Raw genomic sequence first — 23518 nt, 5'->3', positions numbered from 1 at the left:
GACATCAATGGGTGGGAAAATGACTCAATGAACATCTGTGTCAGCCACTTTGAAATGTGTAGTACAGAGGGAATTATCGATAAGGTCAGAGTCTTCATGAGAAAGCAACTCTGTTTGCAACTCTCAAGCAAGAAATGAAATAGCCTAGAATGCAAGTTGACAGATATAGTGTTGAGTGAGGCCCCAAGGAGCTTGCGCTGACAACAGGAAACCTTTGATTTGAATTGTCTAAGGGTGGTAAAAGGTCAAAATTATTCAAATGTTGAATGCAGCGGGTAGGTGAATCCGGGACCAACAGATAACGTGAGGCAGCAGAAAGCCGAATGCTGCGTCTCTCATACAATGATAGCTGTGTTTTTATAAAGATCGCATATATCCTGCTAACTTGTAATTGCCATTTTTGTACATTTGACATGCAACATCTTCAGTTTATCCACATTAACAAAAATATAAATGTGCTTGAGAAAGACCTGAAAATAGCTTTGAACAAGAATTGCTATGTAAGTAAACATCAATAAATGACTCAGTTTCTGAGCAGTTATCTTAAAACTATTCATAAGAAAAAGTGACAAATTGCTAAATGAAACAAATGACCGAAAGAAGAGACCATGGAAAGGGCATAAATGTTCTGTTTAATCTGCCACTGAACTACTTTAGGATCTTAGGCAAATCATTCAATTTGTGTATGTCCTCCCACTATTTCTAGCCTTATTAATTAGAACTACAGAGGATTTCCCCGCTATGTGGCTTGCACAGTATGTTGTACTATTATCTGATCATAACCAAGAATAAGAATGCAAAAATGACACTGTTTTCTACAAGAAGAAATCTTTGACCCTTTCCATCAAATTGTTCCCATACTTGGCCTGTAATTAAATTCATAGTCTCATCACTCCCTAATTTTAATTTTTTGAGACATGAAGAATGCTGTTGGTCCTGAAAGGTTTTCCTTTTGCATTTTAGAATGTCAGTGCCTCTGGAACCTATTTAGTCACCTACACCTGTTTTACAGCACAATCCACAAATGCAAAATATGCAAGAGCAGGGAGCATGTGTTAATGAGTTGTAGCATTGATTTCACCAGCAATATTTTAATGCCATTTCTCTTGGAAAATGAACAATAGATCTGGGCTCAGAAATTCTTAACCCATGTTGTGTATGGTAATAGACAGTCCGTATTCACTAATGTACTTTATTACTCTATATAGAAGCTAAATCATATGCTGTTTTACCACAGTGAACATGAGTGAAGGATCCATGCTAATTTTTTTCGATCTGTCAGCACATCTGGAAAGCATTCAACACAATGTTGTTTTCTTACGAACACGGCCTTCCTTGTGTGGATTGACTTGCCCTCCAGTGAGACTCCGTGGTTTCTGCTTCTCAATGCATTGTCTTCCAAGACAGTTGCCAGGTGATACAGGATTCTGGCTCGCCATTCTTCCACCTCAGCTGCAAATACTATTCTGTGGACTTATGTTTTGAGTTCGACGTATGTACCAAGTTAGTTGAAGGTACCGAAAACTTATCATTACGCAATACTGATCAACTGTTCAGCTCTGTGGCTTGTTGCATTATTACAGACTGTAGTCCCACTCTTCTCTCAGTGCTTACCAAAATAATTTGGGGTAAAAGCTCACATGTTTCTGCTTGGACCTGAGGAACCCAATACTTGTCAGAAGGACCACTTAGGAGACTGGAAGGTCATATTTCTTACCTCCTCAGCCTGCTGGTTCAGATTTCGTTTTCCTGTCCAACTTGTTAGTGCTCCAAGATTTGTGGTTACTGTTTGTATCTCAAAGTATGTTTGGCCTGAAGACCATTATTTCTCTCACAGAAATTTGCGATGATTATTCAGACTTTTACTTTAGCCTAACAAAGTGTGTTCTACTTAGGATTCTCTTGAAATCCATTGAGTAACAGCAGCCGGGCAGAAACCTGGTTTGCGCAAAGAACAACTGGGAGCACACTATTGTGATGAATTATTTGTAATAATTTTATTTTTGCAATAGTATTATAAATCTTTTGCACAAAAGGAAAGATGGGGAAAAGGAGAGAAAAGAAAGAAAGGGAAATTTGAAATTCAGCAGCCAAGTACAAATCTTTGTACTGACTTTCATATAGTCTAGGGCCTGCCCTTCTCTTCTTGTGTATGATCATATTCACTCAAACCACCTAAGAAGTTTCTATTGGGTTTGGGGGTTAAACTCTCTAGGATTAGGAGCAGAGCTTTCTGAGTCAAGGGCCCCCACCTCTGGAATTAGTTTTCCTTGGTTCTCTGCCAACGTCCAGCTCCAGTAAGCTTCAGAGCATGTGGTGAAATGTTTGTATTTGGGTTAGCTTTTCTCTATTTTTAGATGGTTTGGTTTTGCTTTGAATTTTACTTTACAGATCTGGAGATGATAGATTGGGAATTGTTATTTTCTAACAGCATTGTTTAATATTACCCACCACGGGAAGGTTTCTGTGTAATTTTGCAAGTGTGCGCTCCAGCACCTGAATGAACAATATTTTTGTTTTCACTTTTATCTTGCATTTTCCAACCTGTGATACTGGAAGTACTTTGACCCAAACTGGAAAAGCTCTTGAGCACAGAATTTTGTTCCCTGTCTGCTTTGTTTGTGTGGAGGGAGGTGGTGACTGCACAGGCAGACTGATAGGGGGGTGGCTTGTCATCTACGTGGGCTTATTGCTTCGCTCTGGGCAATTCTGCAGCAAAGTCCACCTCTGTATGTGTTCTGCGGCCATAGTGGCTATGCAAACAGATCCCCCCAAAAGTGCCTGCCTGCAGTTAGTACTGCTTTTTGCTAATGAGGCTAAAACTATGTGAGTATCTGGAATGTTTAAATCCTTCCACCCCAAAATGTAGACTGTATTTAAATGATTATAAGTAAATGATTGTAAGTAGTCTAAAGTATTTGATGATAAACTTTAATATTCAGGGCTTGATTGTCTTATTATTTACCTCGATGCTGATAGTTTCAGTAGAAATGCTCCTTATTTGCACCAATCTGGGAAGACGGCAGGGCCCGCAAAACTTGACATGCTTTGAGAATAATACTAAAGGATCTTTAGAGATGTGTATTTTAAAAATACAGCTTTGGTGTGTGACGAAGACTTTTTTTTTGTCTATTGCAAGATTAGCCCTTGCCCTTTGTCCAAATATATGGTTGCAATAAGGTCTGTTCAGGTTCCCACAGTAACAATCCTGTTGGGGAATAACGGAACCCAAGGCGAGCAATAAAAGGGCATCGTGTAATACCTGATAGTCACCCGCTTCCCAAAATACCCTGGGACAGGTTCTCTCCTGGTGTAAAGTAGACCAGCTCCTGAGGATGTGGCCCTGTATATCTGTGGAGTGGGTAGTTGCTATTGGCGAGGTCAGTATATGCCTCAGACAGATCAGGTATAGATCAGATATGTCTCTTGACACTGCAGGCTCTCAGGAGATGTTCCCAGTTAACTTTCAAAGCAGCTGCTCCTCAGGACAATGTGGTGTTATATTTAGAAGTACAGACTGGTCACCTGATGGTGTCCTGATTTAAGAACGATCGGGTCTACGTTCGCCATTCATCTCTTGAAAATGAAAAGGGGAATAGCTGAAGAGTTGGCTTGGCTCCAGCGCAACTAAGGAAATTCTTCTGGTATAAAACACTCCTAATGAGATTGCATTTTCCCCTACCATATCTAACTTCAATCTGAGAAGGAAGCTAACGTGAGGAGTAAAATAATCGCGTGTGCACTGCAGACACGACTGATTCAGCAACTTACACACGATTTTTTTCCCTTTCTCGTCTTGTATTTGTGTTGATAAAATCGGAGAGCCGGTGGCTGGTACTGATTTAGATTTCCAGCCTGGATTTGCTCTTGTTTTTCTCCTTACTCCAGTTCTCCTTGTGCAATGCTGCGTGGCGCTGGCAGCCTGAGAGAGAGGGAGCTCCAGTCACACGCATACACTCAGACCACGGAGAGGAGATTAACATCAAGGAGCCCACATTTGCAATAGCGGGTGGTGCTGGGGGGGAGGCCGGGGGGAAATAAAATAAAAGCAACAATCGGGTAAATGCTCGTCTCTTCTCGCCACCAGCACCTTGCACAGGTCTGAAATCGCTTGTTTTGCTTTGCTGTATTGCGCTTGCCTGGGATGTGGAGAGGGGAGGGGGAGGGGAGGAAGGGGGAGGTTTAACTTTTACTTGACATTACCGGGTTATTGTCAGTTCCCCCGTGTTAAACCCCGGTGGTTTCCCCTCGCCCCCACCCCCTCCCCGGGCTCGCCTCCCTCCAGTTAACTTTGTTCAAAGGGCTGCAGCCAGAAGGGCTTGTCCGGGCCTGGGACATAGATAGCGTAAAGTAAATAACCACCACAATTAGGCTGGGGCCGGGAGTTGATCTTCGTGGCGAGAGATCTGCTTAGTTAGCGTTTGCTGTTTCGGGGCGATTGAAGGCCACCGCACCAAGGACACGCGCGCACACGCACACGCACACACACTCACTCTTACACACACACACACACACGCTGGATACAAAAGTCTGGAGGATCTAGGGGAGAACTGCAGCCGCCGGATCGGTGCAGCAGCGGCGGCCAGAGCCATGCGTGTCACGGCCTCCTGAGGGGGGAGAAAAGGAAGGAAGGAAGGGGGGAAAAAAAGGAAAGAAAGAAGGGAAAAAAGAAAAGAGAGAGAAGGGAAAGCGTAAGAAAGACGCGGGGAGGTGGAAAGTGTTTGCCTGCTTTTGTCTCGCAATACAGTGAACTGGAAGATGGAGATGGATGTTAAGGGAGTTTCTCCGTGCCCGGAGCCCATCCCCCCGGCGGCGGGGTCTGGCGGCTGCCCGCACCAGCGCCCGCACCACCGCGATGGGCAGCCCGCGGAGCCGGCCCCCGCCGCCGACAGCGGCCACCCGGAGCGGCGGCACGGCGGCGAGAAAGAGGACAAAAAGGTAGGTCCGCTCCGCCGCCGGCCGGCCGGCGCCGCGCCCGCCGGAGGGGCCGGCTGCCCGGGGCCGCGCTCGGCGGGGCGGGCGGGCGGGGGCGGCGGGCCCGCTCCCGCCTGTCCGCGGCCGCGCCGCCGCGGGCAGCCCCGCGCCGCCCTTTGTCAGCGCGGCGGCGGGAGGCGGGGGGCCGGCGGCGGAGGTTGTCTGAGGACACGGGGGCGGCGGGGCGGGGAGGCGCGGGGCCGCCGCCGCCGCGGGGCCCGGGGCGCCGGGCATTGTTCCGCCCGCCCTGCGGGAGCGGCGCGGCGGGCGGTGGCCCAGGTGCCGCCGCGAAAGTTTACCTCACTTCGAGGGGCCGGTGCCGGCAGGGCCGCCGCTCCCCTGCCCTCGCCTCGGTTGTCACCCCGCGGCGAGGGGCGAGTCACCTGGGGGAAGGAGCCCGGGCGCCGTGTCCCTCCAGCCCTGCTGTGTCATTGTGGAGCGGGGGACGGCCGCTCGCTGCCGAGTGAAAACCTGTGGGTGACGGAGTTCAGCGAGAAATGGGTCAGATCGCATCCTTTAGTGCGGATATGCCTGCTGCTGGAAGAATCGGAAAGTAGGGAGGATGGGGTGGAAAAAGGTTGCCGTGAAGCGGAGTGCATTGATCAGTGCTTTTGTCTGTGGGCACGGTCTTCATTTCCATTCATTTTTCTCGGCATGGGTTTACCAAACTGAAGCCGACGAATTCTGCTGTGTTTGTAGGTCTGTAATCGACAGAGACTGATAAATGTGTAAGTTTCATCGTAATAGGGTGATTGTTGCAAGGAGCGATCCGTGTGTGCCAGGCTGTAAAACACATCCGTTTATATTTTATCGAAATCCGAATAATTCTCTGAATGGACGGGTACCCCAAAACAGATTGTAATCCTAGCGTAAATGAAAAGAAGAAATGTTGCCGTGTACTGGATTTGAGCTGTGTTTCTTCAACTAGTTTTACTATAGTTTGGTTTTGTTAGAAATGTGTAAGAGAACAGTAACACAATGAAGGAATGTAAACCAGCGATGCAATAAATTAATGCAACAACTATGTCACACCATGTATTTGCATGACTAGAGTTGCAATTATCATGAGAAATACAAGGTGTTTTGAAAAAATGGTATCCCTAACTGGAGATACCGAGTTTGTAGTATTTACCTCCGATACTTTTAGGTTTGTTACTGTTTGGTAAAATCTGTCCTATTGTTATAATTAAAAGAGAATATCAACGACTGATCATTTTAACAGGGCCTGTACAGCTTAATAAGGTGGATACAAGGGCTTTATTTTTAAAATGATAACTGGTGGTTTACATATTGTGATAGAGGGACACAGAATTTCATCTCCTGGACTTTATGAATATTTCATTCTGTCGTGACTGCATGTTACTGTACCTAGCTAAATGATTTGTGTGTGTGTGATTGTTTCTAGGATCCCTTTCCTTGCATCATGTTACTTACTGGAAGTTAAAATGCTTTCATTTAAAAATAATTAAAATGTAGAGCCCAAGGTTGCCATTTACATGAGTTGGTTGTGCCAAGTGCCTTGAGCATTTAAAAACGCTGCCATCAGCAGAAATCCATGCTCAATAGTTACTTTCTGATGTGCCGCACAGTCTGTCTAATGTTTTACCAATCATGGGCATGAGGAAGGCAGACAAGGTGTGACTGAAGGTGAATGAACACTAGAGAAGACCGGATTCTCTATGGCGTGGCTAATTAACGTGTTTAGATAACTCGATATTGCACTGTTTTATTCTGTATTTGCCAGCAATTTCTGGACATAGAAACAAAAATACTGCCTTTTTCTGTCCTAGTTGTAGCCATGCTAAAGTACTGTGATATATTCCTTTTTTTTAATCCACTCTCAGCTTTTCCAGGCTTGCCATTGCCAAGGTGGTTGCAATGACTAGCTTGTATTTTCGGGAAGTGCTGTGATATTTCAAACCTCCCTAAATGTATGTATCTTTTCTGGATGCTGTCCCAGGACAACCAGTACTTCTTATTAGTGCAGAAGTATTTCAGATATCTGGTAAAATAGTGGCACCAGAAATGTGATGAGAAGGGGAAAACCCAATAAAGCGACAGTATAATCCAATACTATTGTGGAAAAAACCTTCCAACCACAAAACAAAACCCAGGTATTGCTGGAAACATCAACTAAGAACTTTCTAAATGGATTGAAATAACAGTACCATTGTTTATTTGACCCTTAAACAAATGTCAGAGGCACACTGATACATCCTAGAAGTGTAAGCACTCTACGTGGAAATTGTAAAGGACATTAGAACCTGATTTCCTGACACATGTATACTTATGAATATCTAAATATTAAGATTTTACAACATCTCATGATTCCACTGTCAGGACTTGCTTTTTGGGGTCATGCGTCAATTATAGAAAGTCTTCTATTTTATCATTAAACTCCATTTCCACTGGAGGTAAAAAGAGTTTTGCTTCCATCTAAATGGAGCTGGGTGAAATTTACACTTTAATAAAGCTATTTTTTGTCACTGCATCCAAAAGGAATATTGCTGAATTAACCAAAGAAAGTATTTTCCTAATTCTGTGGAATTTCGGTAGAAGGTACTACCATAGTGTCAATTATATGGATATTGGAGTTTTTTTCTGCTGTATGTTCATTTTTTATTTGTCTTTGAACTTCAATAAAACACACGACATAACTTGAAATATATCCCACTGTCTTCAGCTGGGATGCTGACATGCTGAAGTGTATGCTTAAGTGCATTGTTGGAGGAAGACTTAGGTTACCTCCCATATATCTTTCTGTGATGAAACCATCTCTGACCAATGTATGAGGAGAGAAATGATGAAGATTGACCTCATAATTTATTAAGTATACAGTACTTGGTGCTTTAAAGCACAGTTGCCATTTGGGTGGGAGAAAATTAAGCAGAAATAGTAGTGTGTATGATTTAGAAGGCGGTTGACTCTATAAGGATACTAGTTTTTCTCTTAAAGCAAAAGACATCAGAAAATATTTTTCAACACTCCTACAATGTTTTCTGTTATTTTAGCTAAAAGCATGTAGGTCTAACCCTATATACAGCAGCATGTTCACATTCTCCAGTATGGCAAAGTGGGTGACTGGGGGAGAGAACAACATGCAATCCTGGCTGTTTATGGCCGGCTGGAGGTGCAGCTGAAGCCTGTGACAGGTTGTGTGGGTGGGCCGTCACACCGTCTTGCCACTCCGTGACTTGGTGCAAGGGGATGCAGGCCCATAAATTTTACCGAGGATTCTTTCCAGCTTATATTGGAGCGATAGCATCTTTGCAAGGATCGGTGTAGGGAGCACTTTGAGAGTTAAAGGCAACTCTGCAATTCCTTTGCAGGTTGGTGACTATGGGTGACATTTGCCACTGCTGACATTATGACCAGAATTTTCCCAGGGGTGGTTTCCTGAGTTAGGACTTTCAAGCCCTTAGCTACAGCCAGTGTGTTACAGTGTTTCCATTTTCCAAAGTATTGTGTAGCCCTCCAAAAGTTGGTCCTAGGTGTGGATTTGGTAATGTAATGTTGCCCACCCAAATAAGAGCATTTTATTTTGTTTTCCGCTGAGGAAAACCTCTGTATATCTGAGGTTTGCACAAATCATTTAGCACAAATGATCTACAAGCACACCCAGAGCTTTCACTTTATACCTACAGTCTAGATAGATACAAAAAACCCTGTGAAATAGCTCCAAGGTGAAGAACCTTCTGTGTATTTACATGGAAAGCACACCAAGGTTACAGCAAAAGCAAGCCTATCTGGGCTGGGTACGTTGTACTCTGGTTCAAAAACAGTTTGCCACTGTTTCATGTAAGAGAGCTGAAGTGTTTTGTGGGCTTATTTGTATGTCATTTCCCAGAATTCTCGCCTGTGATGTTGCTGTGCGAGAGTGGTACCCAGGTGTGAGCTTCTAGAGGGGAAAAGCTGAGTGCTTTGGGGAAACACACTTGGTATTGACTTGGGAATTCTGTTCTGCAGTACACGTGGTCTGATCGAATCGTTAGTCTCTGAAAGCCTTCCACTAGTGTATTTACAGGATTACTGCTATCGACAATATGGTAGTTGTTCACTCATCCTCCACAAGCGGTAGGTCAGGAAGAGTGGAAGACTCTTGGGGGGCAATTCTTTTTTAATAATTTCTTTTATGTATTTAGTTTTGTTTGGTTTGAAAAGCCGTATGTTACCATGTGTTTACATTTAGAGAAGAGAAGGCCTAAGAAATGTAGTTTATGCTTGAAGCAGATGGTGGGAAGTTTCTTTTTGGGGGCGGATCACTCCAGTCTCAGGTCAGATGTGCTTGTCTTACCTTAAGTAGTTCCACTGTGCACAGGAGAGTAGTTGTCAACTACTGTCTTCTTTATGGAGGTTTAGGTGCTTTTTCAGATAACGTGGACCCAGCCCATTGAGCAACTTGAAGTTAAGATCCAAAAGCTGAAACTGAAATCAGTAGTGGATAAGGGGAACAAGTCTGGAGCTTGTGGGACAAAGAAAGCAAAGATAGACCACACTACCAGTTGCTCATGGTAGCAGCTTCTCCTGATAATCGCAGAAAATGCAACACCTTGTATTAGCTGGAGTTTCCAAGTACTGAAGGCTTTGTGCCAGGTGTATCATGGGCTGTGGTCTTGCCAAGATGTAATGCAGGCATGAATAGTCAAGGTCAGGCCATTGTCTGCCTGGATGGACAAATTCTTACCCACCCAGAGATGGCAGAAAATTTTACTTGTGGCTGTTGCTATTCTGAGAGTTTGATGTCAGACAGAAATTCCAGTGTATCTTTAAAGTATGGACAGAGCTGGAGAATAATGGGTCTTTCTCTAACTCATTGCTAAGAATGTTTCAGAAATCGTTCCTCAGCCCAGCAACACCAACTCTGTCTTTTTCAGGTTCACTTCATTCGTAAGCTGCTCCTCACTGTGCTGTGGGCCATCATGATACTGGTATTGATCTGCATAGTTCAGTGTCTTTCTCATGAAATGGTCTGAAAAAAAGTTTATTCTCTGCTAGCACCCTGTTCTTCCAGAGTTCCCAGAGCCTGGTGGCTGTCTGGGTAGTAAGTCTGTCCCAAAGCCACAGACCCAGGACATGCTGAGTCCCTCATATTTGGGTCTTTCTCCTGCAGACTCCTGGGTCACAGCTCCGGGGCAGGCTCTAATTCACAGCAGCGTGGGGAGGCTCCCAGATGCATCTGCCTGGAATGGCGGCCCAGAGCCACAGTGCCTGGCAGGTGCCTCTGGAAGGGAGGTTTTGGTCCTTTTTGTAGCTGCTGTGGGCAGCAAAGCTATTAACCATGCCATTAATCTGTTTCAATAAGCAAGGCCCAGGGGCCATCTGCTTTGAGGAGAATTAAAAAAAAAATCAGGTTAAAAAAAATCAAAAAGAGTAAATTCACTGTGAACTGAGATCCTTGCTTTGCAGGCAGGTCTACTTCTGCATTTCCATGCATTTGATGTACTCTGCCTCTCACACTTCTCTTGCCTTCTAGTGAGAGAATCCTTAGACGAACCTAGGATTGTGCCTTTATTACAAAACTAAGCGGATGAAAGGAATTAGAGAGAAAGAGAGAAACTGTTGTTAGTACCTCAACTGCAGGCAAGACTAATAAACTCATATTTTATTAGACACCAGAGAATCCATAGGGAGAAGAAATATTGGGAATCAGGCCTTGTAATTTTCGTAGCTCCAAAATCACTTTTTATCTAATATTCTGAGAATTCCTTTTACTGATATGGGAAAGAATCTTACTTTAAGTAGAGTAAATACACATTTAAAATGTATTTATTTTCAGGTGGCATATTGAGACTCTGGAATGTGGAGAATGAGGTCTAGCACTGGTTTTATGTTAGAGTTAAAGCATAAAGTTGGAGAGGGAGGAACTGACTTCTGCACTTTGCCTGTGTCTATACTAAAACACCATACACGATAGTGCATATGAATGATTCTTTAAAATCTTACCCAATACTGAAACTTCTGAATGAAGAATACGCTATTTAAAATAGTTCTTCCCTTAAATAAATTGCATGAGAAATGTTTTGGTAAAGAGCGAACAGCTGTTTAAATTTTTCAACCAACTGATCAATAAGTGGATGAAGCTTGAAAAGCTGGTCACACTCTGACTGGTTCCTGGGGTAAACAGAAATATTTATTGTAATGCAGAGATTTTGTGAAAAGTAAGTACTACTTATAGTTATTACAAAGTGAAATTAAGTGCATATGTAGTTGATTAGGTAACAAATTCAGGGACATAAACAATGAACATCATGGGTGGGAGCTAAACAACACTCTTGAGTCATCGGAAACCCAACCACAAATTTTGTATGCAGAAGACACAGAACTGGCTCTCTGGCTAAAGGCAAATTTGTCTTGGCTGCAGAAGGGTTGCGAGGATTCCTACTCGGAGGAAGATGCAGCACTGAAAAGGGCATTGTTATCTCCTCTTGAGCATTTGGGACATTGCCTTGACTCAGATGTAGTGTATGTGTTCATGCCTATGTGCTGAGACTGGAAAGCAGTCCTATTCCGGACTGCACATGACAGCCCAGAGCTTGGCCAGTGCATGGCATATCCTTCTCACTAATGCAGAGCTTGTTCTCAAAAGCCCAGTATTCACAGGAATTCCTGTCCAAGGGTTGAGTGCCAGCTTGTAACGAATCTGAGGCTTCGAACAATGGGTAATCAATGAAGCTAGAAAAGAACAATACCCATGTTGTTGCATGCTATTCCCAGTGTTTTGCTAGATGCTCACAGTGTTTTTAGCCCATCTCTATCTGTGGTAAAAGCCTACGGTGCCGTACTGCACCCTTACGGCACAGTAATTCTTACTATACTGAGGTTAAGGTTTACTTAATTGCTCGGAGCTAAGAGGGAAGTATAGTTACTGATGTGTGAAGTGGTTCAGTTTTTGTTTGGTTCCATATTTGGTTGTTCTCTGCCTGGCTGTAGCCATGCTGCTCGCATAGTGGCTGGGATTATTTCCCAGCAGCTTGTGCTAGGTGGATTTCTGTACTGACTAGCTGCCAGTAGTAATTATCCAGTAAGGGTATAAAAAGTTGCACAGTCCCAGTAGTTTCCCAGTTGTTATTAGTTTCTAACAACTTGTCTCAGAAAATACCCAAATAGTAAAGAAAATGGGAATGCAGCTGTAAATAGGAAAAAATTACAACAGGAACACTGATAATAATTTCCATGAAAGTAGTGCTCAGATCAGCTTCTAATGTGATGTTTAAACATGTAGAAGAAAAAAGGACAAATATGAAAGATATAACAGATATTAAGTATTCTGCAGTAGTTTCTTTCCTTCCTCACTCCTCATCCTTTCTCCATGGCTCTGGAATTCTTCCCTGTCTATAACAAAAACTTATGTTTTGTTTCGTTTCCCCACATAGCATGCTGAGCTATAAGGGCTATAAGAGCTATGAATTGTTCCAGGAACTACAGTAACCAGTGCATCTTAACTGGGATAAAACAAGACACAATTTGGCTCATAGTATGGACAAGGACAGTCATGTATAAAATTTGTTAGACAGCCCTGATTTACTAGAAAAAGAGTAATTCTTCCATGCCTAATGGCTTCTGCCATGTGTTTAAATACAGCTGTTATTTTCATTATACATTCTATTAAGTGAAGACCAATCTTGTTACAGAAGCAGAATAGAAATAGTTTCCTTAACTGAAAAACAAGTGTTGGGTGAATAAAAATTACAGACTCAAGCCCCAAAGCTTGGTTAATATACCTACTGTTCCCTGGCTTCTGAGTTCATTCCATTGAACACCTTGGCCTATAGTTTCAGAGTTTATTCTTTCTGAAAAGATATTCTCCACAAGTTGTTCAAAGTGAAAGTGTGATCAACAACTGAAAATACTGCAGGGAGCTAAAATGAGTATTTCCCCATTTAGTTCTAGACCATCTGCAAAGAATTGTTATCATTTACTGGAGAATGAAAATAGAGTGGTGTGGAACCTGTGCCTGTTCCGTTAGCGTAGGGTCCGTGTTAATTGATTTCAGCAAGTGCCTCGAGCACCATTGACGCCTCTTCTTCGCTGTTAACTAATGATGGTTCTCTCACTGAGGTTATTACTGAGTCTATACTCATTTCCAGGAGCCCATAGCAGAAAATCTCTTTTTGGATCCAAACTAACATGCTCAGGATAAGTCTTTGTGGAAAGGGAGTTAAAGGGCTAGTATCTACCAAAGATAATTGTTGGAGCTGTTATATTTAGTAGTAATTTGATATTGGCTATAGTATAATAAATATGCATTGTGCTTTGCTGAGAATTCAAAAAGAGTACGTTATTGCCTTGAGGTAGTTACCATGTGAATCAGACATAACACGGGAAGGATAACTGCAAGTCCTCACGGGGGGGCAGGTGAGCATGTTCTGTGGGGGTAGGATGTAAATAACTTCCGCTCTTAAGGTGAAATAAGAGTGAAAGGGAGTGGCACGGAGGGCAGAGAGGGAGTCCTTGCTGGAAAGCTAATTGAAAACAGCAACTTTTGAGTAGGACTGGAAGGAAGGAGTTTGTAAGGTTAGTATTTTGAGACGAAAGAACTTTATGAAGTGTGTATTGGGTCCATGTGGAGTTAAGGAAGCACACAACAGAATCTCACAGAGTTCGCAAAACGCCTATCTAGGCTTCACAGACATTATACAGTGCCCTGGTTAGCCTTGTTAACTTTATTGAGTGTGCTTCGAGGACATGCAGACTTTCAAAGTATGTGAAAGCCACTTTTAATAATTAATTGGCTCGCTCTCTCCCACCTATTGCTTCATGTCTAATAAAAGGCAACAGCGAGTCCTTGCCAAAGCCAACAGATACGATAATATTTAGGTTAGTTGGGTTTGAGATATGACAGGCTAGAAAGGATATCCCCAAAGATCTTAGAAGTGAAACAGTCCCCATTTTTTGTCCTGTCTTATTTCTCCCATGACTCCCATATGATGTGCTCTTAGACTAAATTTTCCCTGATCTAATAAGTGATCTCAGGAAGATCAGTCCAGTTTTAGGGAATGAGAAGTGTGTGTGTGTGCATCTGTTTGAACTGATTTGTAACTGGAAGCATGTTTCAACTTTACCGTGTCAGGGGGACATGCTGAAATTTCCAAGTGATAAACTGACTTCTGCCTTAAGCAGAGCAGCCACCATCCCACTGTCGTCTACAGCCATGCACACGCAGTGTGACACAGGAGACGGCACACCGTTATCAGATGGCTGTTAAGATGGACGCAGGGAAATGGTGAGCTTGCTGGCGTGACCTCAAAGACAAACATCCACAGATGTTCTGTAGCCACTTAAGCATGTGCAGTTAAAGCGTGCCTGTTGTGCACTTGGGGAAATTTTTGTTTAAACAGAGAACACTTAAGTTTGGAGGAGGCCATGAATATGTTTCCAGAGGGAGAAGGGAGGAAACCAGCAAGCTTAATGGGAAGGAAAGTCGCATAGGTTTTCAAGAGACCAGGAGGAGCAAGGCAGTAACGAAGGGTCAGACATTCATCCTGAACCTGACTTTACCTGCCTCCCACAGTAGGGAGGTGGCTAATGCGGTGGAGGCTTACTGTCGCCTGCTATTGTGGTCTTATGCAAAGCATAGCCTTGTTAGACCTTAAAATGGGGACCAAACGTGCTGCTGCTTGAACTTGTCAAGAGGACACACCCCGTGCAGGAGATAAATAAATGATGAATCAATTCTAAGAGAAGCCATGTAGATGCTGGGGAGTCAGAAGTGATCAAGGTCAGTGTGGCTCAGGGAATCTTTACAAGAAGGGTCATACCACAGGACTGTCATGAAATAATCAGCCAGACCTACATTAGAACTGGAATCACCCAGCGCTGGGAAGTGTTGCTCAGGGCAAGAACAAGGCTCTGGCTTCTCTGTCTGGTCTAGTCTCTGCTGTGCATGTTCCACCTGTTGGTAAGACTCATCAACTTTCTCTCTTTAGGCAGTGTTTCATAGTCATATCCTTTTGCTTGCTGTTGCATGCAGAACAGTTGCTAAGGTCTTTCTTACTAACTGGTCAAGTAATGCAGTCACAATTATACCTAACTGCTATTGTTTCAGAGTTAGACTTACATCTTCACAACAGGGTATCTGTTAGATCACACTACCCCATGGACTGTGGCTTTATTCCTGGTGGCTCAGAACTATCCGTAACGCCCGTATTGTCTGCAGGTACAAGCAAAACCCATGGAAAGATGTCATTCTGCAATGCCAGTCTGCATTTCACAAGTGTCTGTGCATGTTACCTATGATCATATCGTGACACCTCTTAGTCATACATCCACATCTGATGGTAATAACTGGAAGAGACCGGAGCCATTAAAATTAGATAACCATAGATAACAGGTGCTTATGTATTACGTACTGCATGTTATTAAGAACTAGGAGCAGGAAGACGTAGTGATTCAACAGTTTACAGGTGCCTAAAGCGTTACTCTCTTATTTGCTGATACAGGTGACTTGTTTCTCACCTACGCAAAGGAAAATTATAGATTAATCTGTCATAGGTAGAACTTTTGCTATTTTTAAGATGCAGGTCAGAGCAATTGCACCTGTTGACACACAGTTCTGTGGTATGAATAGTCTCAGCATGCAGTGTGGTCCTTGCCTTGTCGTACATCGTGGGTTCCATTCTAATGCTGCAGCAGAGACTGTTACAGCTACCCAGAAGACTGTGAGGAGGAGTACAGGACTTCAGCAGTCAGGGTCAGGACCTCTGAAAGGTGGTGTGGAGATCACTGCAGAGAATTTAAAAGGTGAGGTACCAAATGATAAGTACAGAAACGCACTGTGCACCAAGCTACTTTGTGCACAAACAGAAGCATATGTATCATGCAGAGTAAAGCAGAAAATACTAAGTTCTGCTTCCAACCAAGATTTGTTGTATTATAATGATGGGTAAAAGTATTGGGGAAAAAGCACATATGGAACAGTTAGGCAAAAATAATAAGATTCACATTTAACAGCCAAACAATAGAAAATGCATAAATGCAGCAATGGGATCTAGTGATAAATTTTAAGTGCAAAGTTAAGGAAAAGAGGAACAAGGTCGTTTATCCATCTTCCTCTGTTGTTAGCAAGCGTGAGGGAATGGGACCTGCTTGTATGGCAGGCCATTGCTTGCTCTGAAGTATCGGGGGGCACATTCACCATAGGTGAAATACTCTTTGGGTACTCTATCTGTCCAGGTGGAACTGGATGCTAGTGCAATACTGGCCATAGTGGGGGACAAAGTGTCACCTCTGATCTGTAGTCTCTTACTGTCCCCTTTCCTGATCTCCTTCCAGACCTGTGCCAGCATGTGCTGGCAATGCTCCTGTGGACTCGGGAACAGAGGGCAGAGACCACACCCTTGATATGAGTATTGCTGTAGCTCTCTGACAGCAGCTTTAGCACTTTAGCATCAGTCCAGATGTGCAAGGGTCAAAAGGACTAATAAGTTAGTAAATTTAAAAAACACAGAGTTTGGAAAAGTGCTTCGAAAATGCTAATATTTTTAAAGCTGAGATCTAATTTTTTACTTCATAGTAGGCTAGGGACAAATTTTTGTACCCTTCTTGCAAAGGAAGTTCACCACTTTTTCGCAGGTTAGAAAGCATGTTATATTTTACTGTCTTGATATATGACCAAGTAAAACTTGTTATGAGTCGAAACTGTGCAGAAGGGAGTGCAGAGGTACAGATTGTTAAAAGTAATCCAGAAGAAGGTGGATTAGTAGGCTCAGATGAGGTAGTCGGATGTGCGTTGTCAGTGTGCTAGGAGTTCAAAGGATTCTTATATTTACACACCTAGCAGAAGGACATGCTATAGCATGAATGGGAAATTGAAACTCCCTTCTATGCATTAAGCTCTTCAAGGTTGTAAGAGAACTGTTTTGCCCAGTATAATTTTGGGAATAATTTTCACGTTTGGAGAAAAAGGAGGGAACATGGACAGGTTGCGGTTTGAAATAAACCTGGGGGTTTAAAGTTTGTTAAAATAACAATTTTACTGAACATGCATAGTCCAAATCTTACTCTATTTCACAGAAAAGACAGAAACACCCTTGATAAGATTTTGTTTGGGATTAGGAATTATCCTGCCTTGGAGCAGGAGAATGCTGTAGATCTTGCACTTTGTTCTTGTATGATTCTGTGCCGGAAAATGCTTTGATGATTTTTAAAAATAAAACTGCATCTACACAGAGTTTTCAGATGCACTCAAACTCCAAAAGTTGATATGAATTACCTGACAATTGTATAAAATGAATGCAACTGTAAATAAAATTACTCCCTGCAGTCAGGTGTGGACACTTGCAGGGTCAGATCTTGCAATTTCGAGCTTTTAAGGGGGAAGTACCATCTCTCTCTATGTATTTAAACATTGCTGCTACAATGAAACCTATATACTTATATGTTCATGTAACACTAAGTATAATATTTCAACAGCGTAAAATTGTATTTCCTACTATATCAAAAACAGTCTTAGAGCTTAGTGAAACAAATGCGCTGTGGAAGTGATATCCTAAAAGACTGTATCTAACCTGAGTCTATTTTTGGTAGTAGACAGTCCATATAAAGTGCTAGAATAATAACTGAACAATGGTTTGAAGCACTTTAAAAAGAAAATACATTTAAAATTTGAAACTGTCAGCAAACTTGCATTTTCCTAGGGTGATAGGTTTAAAGAGGTATTTCATTATAATGCGATATTTCAAATTCCAACTATTCTTTTTTTTTCTGTGTAGAAGGGATGCGTAACAATGTCAAATGTTGCTATTGATACTAGAGCCTGCACAACAGATTTATAAGAGCAGAATGCTTTGTCCTCTCGCTCCTGCAGGAGCATCAGTTTGAAGAGTAACACATCTGTAATAGACTCAGGTTGCTTTTTTATCAGCAGCCGATGATGACATTCTTAAGAAAGGACTGAATTCTCATACCTACAAATACATTGTCAACAAAAGACGAGCATGCGAGACAACAGTTCAGTCACATTTTGCTTTCATTTTTCCTCTTTTCCGCTAGGGCGTAACTTCCAACTGTCAGCTCTTTCAGCTGAGTGTCAGCCTTTTTATAATTGCTGCAGCGTGTCAACCCCTTTAAAATTACCATATGTCAGCTGTTTACCATATTGACTGAAAGCATGCGTATTGGGTTGTTCCCCTTTGCCCTACCTGTGTTGCTCTTGGTGACAGCCAGGTGATCATTTTAGCTGACAATTCAGCCACTGGCAGGAATGCCCCAGGTGTATTTGATGTGGCTCTGCTGAGTCCGGGAAACTCAGTCAGTCGCGGAACCAGACAGCGGGAAGAATGGGGCTGGATGGCGGATGTGCGTGGCAGGCTGGCTAGTGAGCAGGCAGACGTACGGACCTAATCCCTTCCTTCCTCGCCTGCATATTTAGACAACAAGGAGACAATTACACTGTAGGTTGTGTGATCTCTGTGGGAATTTGCTCCTGAGAAGACCTGGCCACAGAAGCAGGAGAATCTGTTTGTCGCAGTGTCTGCCTAAGTTTTTGACTAATGCCATCATTGTAGGATGTTAGCACCTTGCAAATATTTAAAAATGTTGCAATAACCCTATTTTTCCCTGTCCTCGCTGACAAAAAGATGAATGGCAAAGGGCTTACTCATGGCAAACCTTGTGTTAATGGTAATGTGCCAGTGTGTGTCTGGTTTTGGACTGTGTCCGGTGACTGGTTCCTGACTGTGAACCGGAGCTTTTGCTGGCATTTTTCTGCGTCTGACATCCAATTTGGTCCTGTACTGCAGAGGAAAACAGTAGTAAGCTAGTAACGGAGTGCCAGATAGTAAGAGGATAACAAGTCTTTTCCAGTCTTGTGTGAATATTATTGAATGAGCAGTCAGTGTGCTAGGGGCCAGTGAGCCAGCAAACATGTTCGGCGTTCCCACAAAATAGTCTTCAGAATAGTAGGAGGTGTGATTACGAAGGGGAGGCATTTGAAAGCTATAGCTAGTGGTGTTAGGCAGGGGAAGTGAGCTGGCAGGAAGGCGCTTGGAAGCTAAATGGGGCGCTGCGCAAGCCTTTCCCACGGCAGCGCTGCCCGTCGGGCTAGCACGTCCTGCTGGCCTGGAGCAGCCGAGGGCAGGAGGCTGCCGGCATGTTTCCCTGTGGGAAAGGAGGAATGAAGGTTGTAGGGAAGTGTCGAGGGGACGCACACATGGGGTGGACACAAAGAAGTCTGAACGAGGGGCATCTCTGCCAGGACCGCAGCTGTAGCGGTGAGCAGGACTGGCCGTGGGTATTTCAGCTGCTTTCACCAAGTCTCTGCATACGGTGAAAGTGAGGCCTCTGAGGCTGAATTGTCTGACATTCTCTCCTTTTATATTAGCCGTATTATTTACCAATTTCGAAAATGATTCAGTAGGGGATAACTAGTGTTCTGAGATCGTGATGGGTCTAGTCAGCTTTCCAGAGAGTACAGCAATTACCGTGTGAATAGAGGTGAATGTGACAGACAGGCTGGGTGGCTGCTCTCTCTAACCTAAGCATTAGTCTTCTTGTGTTTATGTGCACACCTCTTCTCTGTGATTAGCCTCAATGGAAACACCGTCGTGAGGGTCCTGTTGGCAGAAACAAGTTAATGGGCAAAATGGAGGGCGGTAGGTGTTCTTCCGTCTTTTTCATTTTTAATTAAATAAGGCAAAATACACAACAAATGAAGACTGATTTGCATGAAAATTCGTACGCATGGATAGTAGATCTTAATGTTAACGTGGGAAATTACTTTCTGTCAACTCAGTGGCCTGTATATTTGATTTTTAGAATTATTTGCTTCTGTAACTTTCGGTAAGTTTCTATTGCAAAAAATTGCCTCTAAATTCCTTGTGAAATACTCAAGCACTTTGTAGTCTAGTAGATAAGGACATTGCCTTCTGTTGGAAAGTACTTTTTATTAAAATCCATTGGCAGCTTTTCGATAAATTCTTCTTTTTTTCCTCCATCAAATGTATTATTATGAGTATAACAATGAATGCTATCATTAAGGAATACCATGCATTTAATAGCCATAATTTAAAACTTTTATTCCACGAGCAAAAGTGTGTGTGTGTCTGTGGGTGTAAAAGCCAGTTTTCATTGGATTTTTGAATGCAGCTAAGTCTTGGAATGAACTAGCAAATATCCTTTGTTTAAACTTAACAATGCTTGTATTTGATATTTTCAGAATTAATTTTTATAGCCGATTTCATTATATCTCTGTTGTGTTCTGGATACAATAGGGCAGCTCACTTGCAGCTGAATTAAAATCTGTGGTTTAATAGCAGTTTGACTTGCCTAGGCAATAAACTACCTTAAATGGAGGTGCTATCAAGATAAAACATGTTAAGTTAATTCTGTAACAAATCCCTGTGTTGCTGATGGAAAATATTCCAGAAGAATTACTCCCTGGTATGCATGGGGGCTTCATGAATTTCAGGATAATGGAGATTACTATCTTTGAGTGGTCTGCTGAAATATATCCTTTCCCAAAGCACTGTTTGAATTCTTCTTGGAAGTCCTTGTGGATCAGAAACTGACTGTGGCCTAACTACACTTTTGTTTGCTCTGCGTTAACAGAAGGTATGATTTTAAACTGACTTTAGGAATTTGGTGAAAAATCCTGTGTGGATACACTTACACGGTTAAACCCAGCTAATACAAATTTAATATGCATGGGTAATTTATAGGTATAAGCTAAGCTAACAGAGTAAGTTTTAACTGTTTACCTAAATCAGTTTTTAAACAGACAAGGAAAAACTTTCATATAATGCAAGATTGAGAAGATTGGGACTGTTTACCTTGGAGAGGAAATGAATCAGATGAATCAGAAGTGAGATGATAAAAGGTTACAGACAATGAAGGCGTAGGCTCTACAGAGCAAGTAATGCTATTCTGCCATCGGGGAAGAACAAGGAGCATTCAGTGAAGCTTAAAAGTGGCAAAGTCAAAAGTAATGCTCTGCCATGCAGTGAACTAGTTGCTGACGGAACTCATCATTGCTAGATATCTTGGAGGACAAGAGTTTAACAGGACTCCAGAGGAACAGAGAGTTAGGTGCAGGGTAGGCTTACTCTTGACTTAACTGAAGGGGGAGGTTTGAGTAAAGGAGAAGGAAAGAGCTCTCCAGCTTGATGGTGCAAGAGCATGCTGATGCTTAGAAAACTCAGCACTAATGTATACACTCACCTGTTTACGTAGATGACAAGGGTATCCAATTGCAATGGTAGGGATTAGAAAACAAAAAGAATGGTGGAAAAGGTAAGTGACTGTTTGGTTCATGCTGGTCTCCTATTAATGAGGTCAAAAGGACTTTTTTCCCATGTCTTTCCTATACACAGCTGCTTGTACAATCTTTGGGTCGCAGGATTCTGGTTGGGTAGATCTCCAGTAGCAATTTCTTGTTCCTGTACGGATCACCACAGTTGTACCCATTTCCTTCCAAAAGCTCATCATGTCTGGTTATGTCTTAAGAGCTACAGCAAACTCTGTTGCAGTCTCATTAGGAGTTTGAATCACTGCATTTCAGTGTTTCTAAGGAGCAAATGCCTCAAATTTGTCTGTAAAGGTGACTGTCTCTCCCACACACTTGGATAATAGAAAGTACCTTTGTCTGGTTACCGAAGCATGAAATAGGATAGGCCTGGAAAACTTTCACTGTTGCTTAATGCTTGGTTCTTGGGAAAGGAAGAGCACCATAGGACTAGGTGTGGTTTGTTCATGGTTGTAGCTGCTAATCAAATGAACCTGGGGTCCCTTTGTAAATAGCCATAGAGAAGCAATGCAGACAGAGCAGGAAACCAAAGACGACCTGTTCTCATCCTGCTGCCTCTCCCTGGTGACTCTAGTCCCTTAGACATAAAAAGATACCTTTTGGACATGATTTCTAGAGCTTAAAGGGGACTATATTTTGCTGATCAAAGCAGGAGAGCCTGGAATCAGGCTCCTGAATTGGATTTGTGGAGGCAACGGGAAGGACTGCAGTGCAGAGTTAACCAGCATTTCTGGGTTGGTCTCAGTTCAGCCTGGAGAGCTGTGTGCTACAAGTAAGAGAGGTCTGGAAAATGACTTCTTTTTCATGTGGTTTCTTGCCTTTTTGCTGCTTACCGCTCTGCAGCAGACACTGAGGGTGCCTGTGCTGCCTCTTGGCTCTCTTTAGTCAGCAGCTGCTGCTTTGTTATCTGTGGAAGAAGCCTAATCATCTCCCCAGGTAGGCAGCTAGGTTGTTCTGGGACCCAGCTGCTACCTGGATCTTCTGTGTTGCTGCTGCAGACTGCACATTGTGGCAGCCCAAGAATGTGTGCAGTATGCTATTTCTTTTGTCTCACGTGCTCAGCTAACCCTGCCAGGTTGTTTGATCCACACACAAGTTCTCTCACTGTTTGCTATTTATGATGGAATGAGGTCACAAGTTAAGTCTAAGGCCATTTAATCACTCACTCTGTCCCTATCATCTACCCTCACATCCCACCATCCTTAGTCATCCCACAGTATCAGCAGACTAATTGCGCTATGGTGGAAAGACTTGACATGCAAATCTGCCATTGCTCATTATTGTGGCCCAGTTTGCATGCCAAGTCTTCTGTCTGTCTGTCATGAACTGTGTGCTCCACAGGGTTACAGGCTGTTGACGATAACCCAGTCATATTCAAAGGCTGAGAAGTACCCTTTATGTACACAGGATGTATTTTCCTTTTTTTTTGTTTTATTATTATTCTATTGTTCTTCATTAATGTAAGTGAGAGACAGGCATAGGGCAAGAAAGAGTCAAGATTAACTTTTTTCCTACTACTTTCTTCTCTTCCCCTCCATTTCTTCTAGTCCTTTGTGGACACAGCTTCATTAGACCCGGCGAACTGGAGGTAGTGTTGATGGGTAGATGGGGGAGGAGAGCTAGTCAAAAGATTTTTTCAAAATATTTCATTGGAGACACTTCAGATTTGACCTGATTTCAGTAAATCAAAGACAGGTACTCACAGTTGCATCTGGACTCATGGCAGGCTGAAGGGGAGCCTGTTACTTGTGGTTATTCCTTGCAGAAAAGCTTGATACCCTTGCACTTCCACACTTGGTGGTGTGGGGCCAAGACTTTGAAAACTGTGGAAGTCCCAGCAGTAAATGGCGCTTACCTCTTAGGTCCCCAGCAAAAAGCCTAGATATTTCAAAAGCTCCGCTAGCTCTGGAGAGACAGCCGGACCAAAGGTCTGGAAGCTCTGGTTTCCCAGCCCACGTCAGTGTGGTGGCGGGATGGTTCTCGGCCCTTCTGGAGCCCTGGCCCTAGGAGGCCCTGCAGCTGCTTGGAGGAAATGACATGTTCCTCAGGCTCATGGCTACTGCTAGCACAAATACCAGTTTCCCTTAGCCCCAGAGAAGTGGTGGGGGGCCACCTCCCTCCCAAAGCAGCAGCCTGCAGACTCTCCCAGCTATATAGTGGTGGCAGCTTTTAAAATTTTATTCTGTTTGTTAAAATATGGCTTCGATCTAAAGGAACATGAAAGCAAATAGAAAGTAATTCCTGGTGAACGTGAACTGCTGTCTTCTGGCTGGCTCCAAAGGGGAGCCTGAGAGCAGCTTGCCA

General features: G+C 43.1%; 1 protein-coding gene across 1 annotated transcript in view; it reads left to right on the top strand.

The window, feature by feature from the left end:
• The first annotated feature begins 4625 nt into the window (after positions 1-4625).
• The window catches only part of RBMS3 (RNA binding motif single stranded interacting protein 3), a 711967-nt gene continuing 693074 nt past the window's right edge, over positions 4626-23518 (top strand). Inside the window, exon 1 of the mRNA XM_075143380.1 lies at positions 4626-4938. Within this exon, the coding sequence (XP_074999481.1) occupies positions 4759-4938 (180 nt within the window). The 5' untranslated portion in view covers positions 4626-4758. The remainder of the gene's footprint in view (positions 4939-23518) is intronic.

The sequence above is a fragment of the Calonectris borealis genome, chromosome 2, assembly GCF_964195595.1.
Source record: "Calonectris borealis chromosome 2, bCalBor7.hap1.2, whole genome shotgun sequence".
Taxonomy (NCBI): domain Eukaryota; kingdom Metazoa; phylum Chordata; class Aves; order Procellariiformes; family Procellariidae; genus Calonectris; species Calonectris borealis.
The sequence above is the reverse complement of the archived record's forward strand: the minus strand, read 5'-3'. Positions and strand labels throughout refer to the sequence as shown.